General features: G+C 51.3%; 1 protein-coding gene across 1 annotated transcript in view; it reads right to left on the bottom strand.

Moving 5' to 3' along the window:
- The window catches only part of DNAH1 (dynein axonemal heavy chain 1), a 70422-nt gene extending 58881 nt beyond the window's left edge, over window positions 1–11541 (bottom strand). Inside the window, exons 1-7 of the mRNA XM_087825013.1 lie at window positions 11176–11541; window positions 10105–10177; window positions 7729–7903; window positions 7141–7297; window positions 6084–6216; window positions 3408–3569; window positions 2601–2853 (exon numbers count right to left, since the gene is read on the bottom strand). Of these exons, the coding sequence (XP_087681139.1) occupies window positions 2601–2853; window positions 3408–3569; window positions 6084–6216; window positions 7141–7297; window positions 7729–7903; window positions 10105–10177; window positions 11176–11523 (1301 nt within the window). The 5' untranslated portion in view covers window positions 11524–11541. The remainder of the gene's footprint in view (window positions 1–2600; window positions 2854–3407; window positions 3570–6083; window positions 6217–7140; window positions 7298–7728; window positions 7904–10104; window positions 10178–11175) is intronic.
- Window positions 11542–15030: the final 3489 nt, after the last annotated feature.

Genomic DNA, 15030 nt, shown 5'->3' with positions numbered 1-15030 from the left:
ATATACTGAAATTGACTCATTGGAAATAAGAAAACTTAAATAGACCAATGATTTCACAAAGGAGTGACCAGATACCCCCAATTAACATACATTGTTCCAGAGTACTGAAAATGAAGGGAAATGTCAAAATTATTTATATGAAGCAAGTATAACTTTACTTCAAACCTGATAAAAACAGTACAAAAAGTTACAGACCAACATCATATATCAATGCAAAAAGTTCTAAACAGCATATTAACCAACAGAATCTAATACCACATTAAAAAATGATACACAGCCCTGGCCGGGGAGCTCAGTTGGTTAGAGTGTCGTCCTGATATACCAAGGTTTCGGGTTCAATGCCTGGTCAGGGCACATATAAGAATCAACCAATGAATGCAGAAATAAGAGAAAAAATAAACAAATGGGACTACATCAAACTAAAAAGCTTCTGCACAGCAAAAGAAACCAGCCTCAAAATACAAAGGAACCCCGCCATGTGGGAGAACATATTTGCCAAGGATTCATCTGATAAGGGGCTAATTTCCAAAGCGTACAAAGAACTCATACAACTCAAGAAGAGGAAGACAAACAATACAGATAAAATGGGGAAAGGTCCTGTATAGACACTTGTCCAAAGAGGACATACAGATGGCCAAGAGACATATGAGAAAATGCTCAACCTCAGAGAAATGCAAATTAAAACCACAATGAGGTGTCACTTCGCACCTGTCAGAATGGCTCCATCAACAAATAATGACACCTGCTGGCGAGGGTGTGGAGAAAGGGGAACCTAGTGCACTGCTGGGGGGAATGCAGACTGGTGCAGCCGCTGTGGAAAACAGTATGGAGGTTCCTCAAAAAATTTAAAATGGAGCTGCCTTTGACCCAGTGATCCCACTTCTAGGAATATATCATAAGGATCCTGAAACATTAATCAGAAAGAATATATGCACCCTGATGTTCATAGCAGCACAATTTACAGTAGCTAAGATCTGGAAACATTAGTAGATGAGTGGATAAAAAAGCTGTGGGACATTTACACCATGGAATACTACGCAGCTGTAAAGAAGAAGGATCTCGTACCCTTTGGGACAGTATAGAAGGACCTGGAGAATATTATGCTAAGTGAAATAAGCCAGTTAGAGAAAGACAAACATCACATGATCTCACTTATACGTGGAATCTAAAGAACATAATAAACTGATGAGCAAAATAGATTCAGTGATATGGAAGCAAAGATCAGACTGACGAATCTCAGAGGGAAGATGGAGGTGGGTGGGTGCGTGGGGAGAGATTAATCAAAGAATTTATATGTATATATGTATAACCTATGGACATAGACAATAGTGTGGCGAAGGCCTGGGGAGGGGAGTGGGTGCCAGGTGGAAGGGGTCAATGGGGATAAAAGGGGACATCTGTAATATTTTGGGGGAAAAAAAAAAAAAGATACACCATGGCCAAGTGGATTTATTAAAAGAATGCAAAGTTGTTTCGGTATCAGAAAATCAATAATACACCATATAATACACCATGTTAATAGGTCTGAGGAGACAAATTACATGATTATCCCCATAGGTCCTTAAAGTGCTTGTAACAAAAACACTTAAGAAAGTAGAAATCAATGGGTATGTTATTAAATACATAAAGGCCTAAAGCTAGCATTTTCTTAAGAGGGAAACACCAGAGGCATTTCCACTAATACTAACAACAAGGTAAGGACAACTACCATCTGCTGTACTATTCAATATTGTACTGGAGGTATTAGAGAGTGCAACTAGACAAGAGAAAGGAATTAGAAGAGTAAGAATTGAAAAAGAATAAGTAAAGCTATTTCTATTTACAGATAATGTGTACTTAGAAAGCCCTAGAGAAGCAATGATAAAACAAAATCAAACATTAAGTGATTTCTGTAAGGTAACAGGATATAAAATTAGCATAGCGTTATCAATTGGTGTAACGATAGAGGAAATCCCATATATAATAGCCATGAAGAAGATAAAATACTTAATAATAAATATGCAAAACCTATATGAAAAAATTTTCAACACTCCTAAAAGATACAAAAGTAGACTTGAAAAAATGGACAAACATTTCTTGTTCTTGGATAGGACAATTCAAGATCCTACAGATGTCAGCTATACCTAAGGTAATTTAAAAATACAATGCAATCCCAATAAAAATACCAAGTGTTTTTAAAATACAGCTAGATAAATTGATACCAAATCTCACATGGAAAATGAGCATGCAAATCCCTATCAAAATCCCCCCAATTTTTTTTTGCAGAAATAGAAAAATCCATCCTAAAATTAATATGGAATCTCAAGGGACCCCAAAAAGCCAAAACAACCTTGAAAAAGAACAAAGTTGGAGGTCTCACACTTCTTGATTTCAAAACCTACTAAAAAGCCACAGTAATCAATGCTGGACCAAACACAAATGGTTCCCGCTTTTTCATCTACACTACCAAGACTGAGTGGTTTGGTGGCAAGCATGTGGTCTTTGGCAAGGTGAAAGAGGGCATGAAGGGAGCACTACGCCTGGGCAGCACTACTTCCCCACGGAGGGCTTCCTGGAGGTGGTAACGTGTGGGCATGGGGAAAGGTCTGGCAGGGACTCACGAGGGCCCTTTGCGCATCCGGGGCGTGCTCATGGCCCACTGCTTGATCCTGCTCATGCTCTGCTCGCTGAGGAGCCGCTGGCCCTCGGAGGGCATGCAGTCTATATAGAGGTTGTATAGCAGCAGTGCCTCGGTGTTCTTGCGCAAGGCGTTGGCCTGGACCACACGCTGTGTGAACACACGTGGGTCCTCCGCACAGAAGAGAAGCTGGATCCGTGGCACCCAGTATTGGCAGACCAGGAGGGGTGGCCTTCCTGAAGGCGGGTGGGAGAGAGAGAAAAAATACTCAGCTGGGCTCTCTGGGCTGGAGGACTGGGTTGCAGCCTGCCTCTGCTGCTGCTGCAAGGTAGCCCTGAGCAGGTGGTTTCCCTTTTCTGACCCCCATCACATCTGTGAAATGAGTATGATGACACTCCCTGCCCCACCCACCTCTTAGCTTGTCATGGATGGATGAGCAAGTGCTTTGTAAACTATAAAGAGCTTTGCACAAACAAGGAGCTATACAGGGGTGGCTGTTTACATGCCCATTCCTTGATGCCACACCACGGGAGACATCACTAACTGATGGGCCTCAGGCTCCTTCTCAACATCATGCTGAAAGTGGCACTACCAGCTGCTCAGAGTTGGGGTCTCTGAGTGATGGGCCCTCTGGTTCTCACTGGTCAGGGAGAGCCAGCCACAGGACAAACAGAGCAAGGGAAAATTCCAACCTGAGCTGGCTGTGCCCTAGGTGGGGGTTGGCTTCAGTCACAGGCCAGGCCCAGCCTGAGTTGGGAATCCGCCTGGATCAGGGGCAGAAAGCTTGTACCTTCAGCGGTGACCCCTCCGTTCAGGATGGGCTTTCCCATCTCGTCTCGCACCAAGCCGTTCTCGTCTGTCTTGTGCACCAGATACAGCTTCTTCTCCTTGTCATAGTCCAGGACACCGACATTGCACCATTCGTACTTCAGCTCCTTACTTTTGGGGTCCTCTGAAACGGGGTGGTAGGGGCCTCGGAGTGTGAGCAGCAGGTGCTGGGAACATATCTCAGAGGTCACTAGTCTGGCCTCACTCCACCAGGAAGACCCCCTTTGGCTCCAGCGGAGTGGGGGCCTTGCTTTCTCTCAGCTGAGCTAGACTCTGGGGAACCCCTGGCAGCGGGAGGAGCCAGAAGGAGCAGACCTTTCCGCCCTTGTGCTCTGCATGACCCCATCGAGGCAGAGAAGCTAGCAGGACTGGGAGAGGAGGCAGGAAAGCCCCAAGCAAACAGAGACCTATAGAGGATCTAGTTGTAAAGATCATCGTGTCTGGGCTAGACCCCTTCAAATTGACCAAGCCCAGGGTGACCTACGCCCTTCCCATAGGCTGCCTGGGCAGTTGAGGCCCTGGGCCCCTCATATCAGGACAGGCCAGGGCAGGGTAGAAGACTGCTGCCCTGCAACGTCCTCAAAGGGGCCTTAGGGCCTGTTTGGTCTGGATGGGCTTCCCACCACTCCCAGGGCTGAAAGCCTACTTCAGCTCACGTCCTGCCACTGCATCCCCCACATTCCTCTCCAGCCCCACTGGATGTCTGGCTTTCCTGAGACCTTGGAGCATGCTCCTGCTGTGCCCTCACCCGGAACAGTCTTCACTCAAGTCAGTTCATTGCTGGTTTGTTCCCAGCTCAAGTGGTTTTTCCTTGAAGAAGCCTCTCTGCCTAAAATAGCTCCTTTGCCCCAGGCACTCTCTGAGAGCTTAAGTCACACTGTGCGTGCATCCTCTCCTGGTTCTGGTCAGCCTCCTCACACTAGTGTCAGCTCCCCAAGGGCAGGAGTGACTCTGTCCTATCTTGATCACAGCTGCATCCCTGCAGGTAGAATGGAACTGGTGCATGTAGTAGGTGCTCAATAAACTTTTGTAGAAGTTAGACACATGTGGCACAGTGCTGGGAAGAGAAGGCCTCAATACGTAGTGGCTTAAAACAAATGTGGGTAATGCAGAGTGGACTGAGGAAGGAAGAGGGGCTGGAATTCCCAGGAAACACTCTCTGCGGGTTGATGCTAGATAGATGAGCAAAGGAGGTTGCTGTGGTATATCTCCCTGGCTTTGGTTCTGTTTTTGCTTTCCCTTTCCTTCACGGTAAGTTTCCTTTTTGAAAATGCCAACCTTGTCTTAGCTCAGCTTAGAGGGAAAGATATCATAAGAGGCCCCCGACAGAAAACAAGAGCTCTCTGGCAGAGATGCGCCCTGCCAGCCCCTCCTCCTGCTTCACAAGGCCAGGGCCCGTGTGAGGGGGACAGACAGAAGCACTCCAGGGGGGCTGGGACTTGGTGCATTTAAGGTTAATGTAGCCCCAAACCTTTTGGTTTTATCACCAGGAATTGGCGATCTGGGAACAATTGAGTTAAATTATTTTTGTAATTAAGTCAAAAATAAAGGGAACATTCTGGGCTTCTTGTCTAGTTCAGAGAAATTGATTCCAGCATTAACCTGATTTTAAATCGAAACATAAAGTTAACAGTGTGCTCAATGGACTCACTGATGGCCCCCTGGATGCAGAACAGCCTTAAAACCAACATGGCACTCACACTCCTACCTGCCACCTGGCCCACTCCCTGCTCCATGGTGGCTTGTCCAACCACTGGCAGGAAGCAGGGCAGCCCTCAGCCCCACACAAGGGCATGGCCATCTCCAAACTCCAATCCCCATGACCCAGGCCTTCCTAGGATGCCTGCACAGAGCCAGCAACACAGGCCAGGGTGGCAGCCCGCCGTGGAAGCTCACCCTGGCACTGTTCCCAACAGCAGCCAACTGGATGGAGCCTACTTGGCCCCCAGGGCAGACCCGGGTCCAAAGGAGGGGCCAACACAGACAAAGCCGACTAACCTGGGCATCAGCGCACGTAGGTGTGTGGGGGTGCGATAGTGGTGGCAAATGGGGGATGGTAGGAGTGAGTGTGTGTGCGGTAAAAATGTGTGTGTGTGACTGCGTGTGTTTGTGAGTGTATGAGATGGTGTGTGTGACAGTGAACGTGTGTGATGGTGTGTCTCTGTGTGTTTGCAAGTGTATGAGTATGTGTGACAGTGTGTGTGTTGTCGACATAGAGGTGAAAGCCGAGAGGTCGCCGTTAGAGCTGAAGGAATGGTGCTTTCTGGGTGCATGAAAGGGCTTGAACTGTTCCCCTATGCACATTTGAACATCCCCAACAGGCATATATATTTTTTATTACCAATAAGTCAAATTTGTTTTGTTTTGTTTTTAACTCTAGATACCACCCAGCTGTCCCTTCCCTAGCCCTCCCACCAATGTCATCCCTGGTCCCTGCATTTCCTTCCTCTCTGTAGCCAGCCCCATGGCCTGTATCCCAGCTGGGAGGTTTTAAAAGGTGGGGCCCTCACCTCCCAGGGCTGCCAGGCCCCAGGGCAGCCCAGAAATCCATGGCAGGGTTACTGCCGGGATGGTATGGTACAAACCAGTATCCTGCCCCCACCCCCACCCCCACCCCACCCAGGCTGGCCCTACTCACCATGCCCTAGGAAGTCATTGGTGGGCAGGAGGGCTTTTCCTGGGACTGGTCTCCTGTACTGAGACCCTGGCTCCAAACCCAAGTTGATCCATTCACTGGGAGTCCGGCAGTCAAACTCCTCATTGTCAAACACCTGGAAGAAAGCAGCTGACGTCAGGAGGGGGCAGCTCAACCCACTGGGGCCCGAATAGGCTGGGCATGCCAGAGGATGGGGGTACCTATGTAGGCTCCTCCCCAGGTGCAGGTGCTGCGGATTGGGGACCAGAGAGCTGAGCCCCTCCTCTGCTGCTTACAGGGGCCCGTGAGTTCAGGCTCTATGATACCCTGGATCCTTGTCCAGCCAAGCCACCCTGAGGATCAGGCAGAGGGGTACCTGAGGACTCTTAGTGGGATAGGGGCTCTCCCTCCCACTGCTCAGAATCATCCAGCTCAGGACCAAGGCAAGAGGTGGCCCTTGGATTTTCCTGAGCATCCCACCCAGACTTAGAAATAATGGAGATTCAGGGTTGTCAGGAGGCCACCCTTAGCAGGGCGATGTACATCTGAATTCAGCTCTGCCTCCCCACAAGAGATACTCGGGGCCATGGAGAGGAAGGATGGGGAGACGGGTGAAAGCCAGAGCAGGCTAGCCTCCCTCTTTCCTCCCTGGACTCAGTTTTCCCATCAGTACCCCAAAGGGGCTGCAATGATGCTCTCCTCCACTCCCAGTCTCCCAAACTCGTTCAGCCCAGAGCAGTGGTCAGAGGCCTATACAATACTCCACAGTTCAACTGGGCTGCTTCTTGGTGCCTGTGGGTGGGGCGGGGGCAGGAGCAGGCATACAGGCTGCATAGGCTCCCAGGGAAGAAGTGGAGAGCAGGCCATCCCATGGGTCCTGGGGCCCCTGTATCCCAGTTTGGGATGCTTGAGGCCCCGAGGGGGCTCCGACTATGCAATGTGCCCTGTTTGACAAGTAAGCACTTGTGATTGCCATGGGGTCCCCTTTCCAGTTTGATCCCTCAGCAGAGGTCCTACACTCCCACCCCCCAACCACCAGCCCTCTGGAAGCTGGGCTCACCTTCAGCGGGAGATAAATGGGGAAGAGTGGGTCATTGCCCTGCTCAATGGTCTGAGGGTGGTAGGGGTCTGGGTGCCTGGGCATGAGCTTGTTGGAGTCAATGCCCTCACTGGCCAGCAACTGCTCAATGTCCAGGCTCAGGTATAGCCGCTTCCTCCTGGAAGACAAGGGGAATCTCATGATGGCTCATGTGAGGTGGCTCAATGGGTGTCAGCAAAAGCCCACAGGATCGAGGTGGTAGGGATGTGGCCCAGGGACCCCTCCAGGGCCCTTTACCCCTCTGGGACTCATCAGGAAGTAGTGAGATGGCTGGAACTGGTGTACTGGGCTCCACTGCCCCCTGTCCTGCCTGGCAGTGCTACCACATTGACCCAAATATCACCCTTCCGGTTCCACAGCAAGGAAAGCAATTTGTTCCTATTAAAAGACCAAAGAGCTGGAGGCTTTGGTTTGAACACTTGCTCACAAGCTCATTTTAGTGGCCTCTGCTGTGGGAACGGTCACTGAATTGCCTGCTGTCCCTCACCCGGAGCTGGGTGGACATAGCCTCCTAGAAGACAGGCCCTCCCAGAACCTACCCAGCCATACCTCTCAATCTCAATCTTGCGGGGGCACTGGCCCGGCAGCACCAGGAAGGGCACCTGCACCTTGGGCTCATAGGCCTGCAGCGGGAAGTCGGCCTGGGTGAGCAACTGGGTGGTGGAGCCGATGCGCTGCTGTTCCAGGCGCTCCTCGAAGTCCTCAGGAACCTTAAAGGTTGTGACTACAGGTGGAAGAAGGGACAGGAGCTACAGAGGCTCAGGCTGAGGCCCAACACTCCGCCCAAGACAAAGCACTAGGCAGATAGCAGGTACCCACACGACTTTGGGGCATGGGATGCTCAGAGCTAGCCTATGGTCAGGCAGGGGTTAGAGAAGCCAGGTGTGGCACCAGCCACCAAGGGAGCACAAGCCTGAGGGATTAGGGCCTCTAGCAGGTCTCTTTGGTCCTGCTCTCCTTGCCCAGAGCAGGCACATTCAATCTTTCCCCTCCATGCTGCCCACGACCCCAGCACCAGGGGCCATTGCTCAAGCCAGCTGCTGAATCAAACCATGAGTGAGGATTATAACTAGATAGGAAGGTGAAGTGGTAGCTCCCTGCACATTTGGGATGGGTTCCTGCTACCCTTACCCTAGAGCTCCCCCTCCCCACCCAAAGCATATCAGCCTGAATGCCATTCACTCCTTGGGGCCATCTGTAGACTCAAGGCATCCTGGATACTGTAGAGTAGGGGCTCAAAATGGACACTTCTACTTAGACAACCAGGACAGACAGAGGCTTTCATTCCAGGTGTGGGGGAGGGGGATCTGGTGGACAGAGACCCATTGGTAGGGTGACCATTCCAGTTTGCCCAACTGAGGTGTTGCCCAGGATTTGGGCCATTAAGTGGAAAGTTCCCGAAAAATTGAGACCATGGAGCTGGGAAATGAGGTGTGGGAATACGCTTTAGGAGATGAGCCCCCTTCCCCAGGGGCTGGATGGGCTCAGGACAGCTTAGTAATGGCCCCCTCCACATTCTTGGGAGGCCCTGGTGACACCCACCCCTGTGGGCTTCATCATCTCTCTGGGGCCCCACAGAAGCCTCGAGAGGCTCAGCAGAGGCCACCTGCCTTCAGCTGAAGCCCATTCTTTCATCAGAGCTGCCAAGTACTCAGGGAACCTCACAGCAACAAGAAGGTTTGGCCAAGGCAGCTTTCAGACTCCTAATTGTCTGCTCTTGAGTCTGTGGGTCCATGACACCACTCCACTCCTAGAACACAGGCTTCTGGGCCTGGCGTTGAGTCTCAGGGGCCAAGGCGAGGAACAGAGCCTGGTCTCTGGCCCCTGCTGCATCGATGGGCCCCAGGCAGGCTTCTCAAGCACTCCACTTAGGATTCTGGCAGCAGAGTGGACTTCTGTTGCTGGCTGCCAAGAGCCCTGACTTCACCACCCTGTGGGGTTTTAGGACTGCTTTTCCTCACATGGGTGGGGTTGCAGAGCTGCTGACCACCCCACCCTACCCCCTACCATGGATGGTAGGAGCACCATTCCCAGCATCTCTACAGCTCTTACATCTGTGGTTTGTAACTATTTTCTGGGCCACATATGCTTATGAAACTGTTGAACACAACAGGCTGGATCCTCAGATCACAGTATGAATGCACATGCATGTGATGTTTCCCATGCCACTTTGGGAGGTTCATAGATTTCATGAGGCCTGTGGGTCCCAGCAGGATTAATCTGGGTAGTGCCAGGAAGAAGCCAGGCCTCTGCTAGGGTGGGAGAGGAGGGGCAGACAGCTAGGACCAGGGGGCATCTGTGCCTGATCGAAGGGGGAGTCCTGTCTGCAGACCACTCGATTCCTCACTGCCACTCAGGGCCCCACCCTGCTCGCTGCCTATCCTGGAGCCACCCTATTCTTCCCTTTGCCACTGGTAACTGCTCCACTTCTGGCAGACCTGTCCCAGTCTTTACAAGACTCATCACAGACACATAACAGAGTCCCTCTTCCCTCTTTCAGCAAACATCTGCTGGGCACTGTCCTGTGTCAGGCTCTCTTCTGGGTGCTGAGGCCCTAGTGGAGAACAGCTCAGACACAGTTCTGGCTTCCTCCAAGCCCTGTCCCAGGGGAGGCAGAAAATACACAAGTAAATGCCCTACCATCCCCATCTGGGTGGAGGGAACAGGAGCCCTGGCCCTCAGCACCCAAGCCCACTGAGGTGTGCTTGTCACATCTCTGCTAAGCGTAGTGATAAAGCAGCTGTGGCTCACTCAGCACTTGGTGAGCACCCTGTTGTGAGGAGGGCCCTCGCAAAGCACCTTATCTCTTGTCATTCCCATTTTACATTTGAAGAAACTGAGACCTTCAACCAGGAAGTGAGTCTCCCTGAGGCTAGAGCCCTGGCTTCTACCTTACCTGCCCACCCAGCCCCTCAGGGCACTGACCTTTTGGGGTGCACTTGTCAAGGTCAGCCTGCCGTAGGAGGTTCTGGTTCATGCAGGGGCCACAGCATACTTCCTAGAACCAAACCCCAGAACCCCAAGGGGGCATAAACATCCCGGGGAAAGGTAGGACCTGGGAGGGACCCCAAGGCCAAGTGTCTACCCTGAGTCCACTGGGGAGCACCACAGGGGTGTGAGGGTAGGGCGGAACCAGCAAGTTTGTACAACCTCTCATTCAGAGGCTATAGTGGGCCACAAGCTGTGACCACCTGGGACACCCTTGGCCCTACCCTGCTCTGGTCTGGTATACCTCACTCTGAGAACACTGCTGGTGTGTGTGGGAACTGAGCCACAAGACAGAGGTACTGCAAGGCCACCGGGGTCTCTGTGTGGACCTCCCCTCTCTAGGGTCTCTCTTGGCCCCTCCCTTACCTAAAACCTTCCTAACGCTGTCTAGTGCATGCAGGGCTCTGTGAACCCCCTCTCTGCCCTCTCCCTGACCCAATCCTCTAACTCTCCCCTCACAGCATGCCCTCCTCCACATGGGCCATGAACTCTGTCAGGAACCTCAAGCCTTTGTATGATCTGTACCTTCTGCCTGGGACATTCCCCCCACTCCACCCAGTCGTTATCTTACCATCTCTTAGATCTCAGCAGTATGCCATCTCGTATCCAAGGATCCCTCCCAAACCAGAGCGGGGGGGGGGGGGGGGGATAACTTCCCCACCAAAGCCATTGCCCCATGACAAGAGAGATGTATATGTCATCTTCACTGCCTCCAGTGCTCAGTCCAGGGCCTGTCACACAGCAGGTACTCAGTAACGAATTGTTGAATGAATGAACAGATAGATAGATGGGCAGATGGATGGTAAGAAGGATGGATGGAAGGGTGGATGGGTGGGTGGATGGATGGACAAATGAATAGATAGATGGATGGGCAGATGGATGGAGAAGTGAATAAATGAACAGATGGATAGATGGATGGATGGATGGATGGAAGGAAGGATGGATGGAAGGATGGGCAAATGGAACCCACAAGGACTCAGGCTTAGTAGGAGATGGTGCCACACTCACCCCAAGTTGATCCAAGCTTCCAGGGCCAAGGATGTCAGAGTAGAACCCATGCTGCTTCATCAGTGGGTACTTCTTATCAGTGCTTGTCAGGGGCAATTTCCGGGGCTGCCCCAAATCTGAGGGAATGGATGGGACCAGGCGCAAGGATAAAGCTGGGGGATTGGGGTCAGGGCTTGGACAAGGCTTCTCCGGCTCAGAATCTGTTCCCAGAAGAACCTTCCTCAGGTTATTCTCTAGGTTGGCAGGAGTCTTCTTCACAGTATACTTTTGGAAGTCAGAAATACTCGACGACTCTGGGTTTTGAGGGCTCTTTCCTGGGCAGCAGCTTTCTTTATAATGCTCTTCCATGCTGTCTCTCAGGGCAATGTCCCAGCCAGAGCTCCTAGGAGAAGATATTGGCATCACTGGACCCTTGCCAGCCTCTGCTCAGTCTCCAGGGACACCATGATACAGGATGCCTTGTTTGCCACATGAAACAAGCCCAGCCTTCTATGCATGGATAACAGAAGAGGGAGCATCAAGAGAGGGAGTGGTCTCTGCCTAATCTAGACAGGCACACAATGCAGTGTCTCCCACCAGGAGATGGGGCCTTTCTTGCACGCTGCATGTGAGAAATGAGCCCCCAGAGTAGGTAGGGCTGAGCAAAGAAAGTCTGGGAAGCTCTGCAAATGCCCCCACCCATTTGCCCACCCCGTCTCCCTCATGTTAGAGTGCAAGGCTTGGCTTTCACAAGGGGAGACAAAGAGGGCAGCTCAGAGCTCACTCAGTCAAAGAAGGACCCTGCTTGGTTTTCCCCAAAATGGCTTTCACCCACCGGCAGCCCCAGTGCCCTCATCCCAGCCCTGCTGGATGCCCTGCCTCTCCCCATGTGGGGACAGGGCCATGCCCTGCCCTACCAACCATACCCTAGGATCCAGAGGACAAAATGGCCTCCACAGAGGGACACTGACCCTCCACTGCCCACAGATTCCACTGCCAGCAACTTCGCTCAGGGTTGGCCAGTTTAGAAAACATACACCCTCCTATCTCCCCAAAGGGAGCAGCAGACGTGCTACTGGGTTGCATGATCAACCCAGGTCAAGGGCATGCAGAGTTTTCATTGTGGGGGGAACAAGCCCTTGCCGAGCCATTGTTGCTTTTGGCTACCTCAAAATGCATCACGGGGTGAACTCCTTGGTCAGGGAGCATTATAAGAAATTGGACAAAGGTATGGGAGAGGTTTTCATGTAATACTGATGCAAAAATTAAAATGAACGAGTCTAAATTATCTCAATAAAAATTTCAAGGGAAAAAAGGCGAACATTTTAACAAAATGGTCTGAGAAACACCCTCTCCCCCTTCCCCATTCCATTTCCCACCCCCTCCACACTGGGAGGAGGCAACCACCAATTTGCAATACAGGCGGCTCTTTTGGCTAGGCATTCCATGCTCCATCATCTCCACTTTAGCCACTGTTGAAACTGGCTGGTATAGGCCTCCTGTTGGATCACGGTAGGGGCATCTTGCCTGGACTGATCTGAAAGGTGGGTGAGCAGACAGGGCTGTGTGGAGCAAGCTCCCCAGCAATGCTGAAGCAGCCTGCAGCTGCTGAGTCCGTTTCTAAGAAGGGGATGGTGAGTTGAGGGATTGTGAAGGGCAGATGGGGCTCTGGCAGGAAGCCCCAGACTCTGAGCCGCAGAGCCCCAGACTCTGAGCCGAAAGGCTGAGCAGCTTCTATCCAGTCAGGCTTATCCTACCAGAATTCTGTTCCCCAAATCCACTCCCTGGTAGCCAGCTGCCTCCCTGGGCAGGTGCTGAAAACAATGCTAAGTCTGGTCCACCTGTCTGACAGTCACCAGCCCTTCCCAGAGCATCCTGAAGGACAGAGGATCCACTGGGGATCAGCCCCATCATGGTTATAAACCTACAGATGTCTGTCTCATCTTTGATGAACAAAATCAACAAATACAGCAGATCTAGGAGAGGCCAAGGTCTCAGCTCCACAGGAAAGTGTTCCATTCCCTGGTTTCTCCAGCTCTCAAATAGGCTTAAATATGCTCAGCCGCTTCACTGGTCTATTATAAAGATTGATGGAGATAGATGCACAAATGTCTAGGAAATCAGTGTTGCTGAGGACAAAAGGAGTCTGTGATGGAGGGATTTGCTGTCTCTATGAGCCATTTCCCTCTGAGCAGGTTGGCAGTGGAAACATGCATCTAGGCATGTCCCAAGAAGGAAGGTGGAAGACTGGCCTGCACACTCAGAGTCCTGTTTCTTCTCTGTCCCTCAGCCCTTCACAAGGATCAATAGCTTCTTTCCAGTCCCACCCACCCCAGCTCTGGGCACCTGTACATTGCCAGTGTGCACAGGACATGTGACAGACAGACAAAAAGACCTCGCTCTTCTGTCACAACCCCATGGGTGATGGCAGCCTCTGCATGGAAATTAGTGTGGCTGGCAAGAAGGAGAGGACATGGCTCCCAGCAAGACCTCTGCTGGGCATTCTCCCTCATTTGTGTGAGGCAACTGGCCAGTAAGATGTCAGGGCTGGCCCAGTGTTGGGAATGGTGAATGTTATTAAGGGGCTTAGATGTAATTCATGCACCATCTCATTTAAACCCCTGAGGTAGGAACTGAGACTACCTTCATTTCTCAGAGGTGGGAAAAACAAGGCCCAGAGAGTATAAGTGACCTATGCAAGGGCACATGGCCAGGAAGAGGCACAGTTAGAATCTGAACCCAAGTTATTCTTTCTCCCCAGTCAGATCACCTGGGAGCCCTATTGGCTTGAGCTGGAGGAAGCTTCAGGTTGGACTCACTGACATTCAACCCCATGTGACCCAACCACCTGCCAGGCGCGGGGTTGAATGGACACAGATGAACAAGTGTATTTGATCTGCACAACAGGTGCTATTTTTATCAGCAATCCACAAACGAGGAAATTAAGGTCTAGAGCAGTCTAGAAACTTGCAAAGGACACACAGCCAAGAACTGGCAGAACCAGAATGGAAACTGAGGTCTTTACCTCTGGCTGACCTAAAGGTCCAAAGCACCACAGCAGTGGTTTTCAAACCGTGTACCAAGGAACCCTGAGGCTCTGCAAAGTGAAAACCTGGGGGAGGAGAGCCCAAGCAAGAGGGCTTCTAAGCCACCCACCCTGACTCAACAAGGACCCTGTACCTTTATGTTTCACATACCATTTCACAGATCTCATTTGACAAGTGGGTCTGTGGCTTAAGGGTTTTCAGAAGTCTCTGTCCTTGTAGGGCTACCTGGCAAATAATACTGTGGATGCTAATAACCCCCACAGGCTTGGGTTCTCTCCTTTTTGGAGTACTCACCTGATGTGACCTCCTCTGTCTTCCCACAGCTGTCTGAGGCTCCTCCCACCAGTGAACATCTCCCGTTATTATATGTAAACACCTGTCTCATCTGCCTGCTGAGCATGGGGGCTGCATATGCAGGAATTTTTGAGTAACATTGATCTTTAGAACCTTGGTACCTAGCAGGGGACTGACACAGGCTTACACACAGGGTAGGTGCCTAGACAGTGTTTGCCAAATGACTGAATGCATGAATTAAGTAAAGGGAGGCTGGTGATTTCTGTAACAACTCTGACAATTTATAGATGGGGACACTGAGGACTAAGGAGACTAGATGTGGTGGCCATCAGGAGAGCAACTGGGTGGCTGATGAGGGCCAGAATCTCGGCTCCTTCCCTTCCTGGGTCTTCCACGGGAGGTGGAGGTGGAGGGGCAGGGTCCCCAAAACCGGTCTAGTAAACACGGGACTTATCTGCAAGGTTGTTTAAAAAATGCGTCCACTCCTCTCCCACTTGCCAAGGCTCAGGAAACCTGGTCGTGGACCCTGGGCCGG

This window comes from Miniopterus natalensis, chromosome 15, assembly GCF_054644295.1.
Source record: "Miniopterus natalensis isolate mMinNat1 chromosome 15, mMinNat1.hap1, whole genome shotgun sequence".
NCBI classification, from domain to species: Eukaryota; Metazoa; Chordata; class Mammalia; order Chiroptera; family Miniopteridae; genus Miniopterus; species Miniopterus natalensis.
The sequence above is the reverse complement of the archived record's forward strand: the minus strand, read 5'-3'. Positions and strand labels throughout refer to the sequence as shown.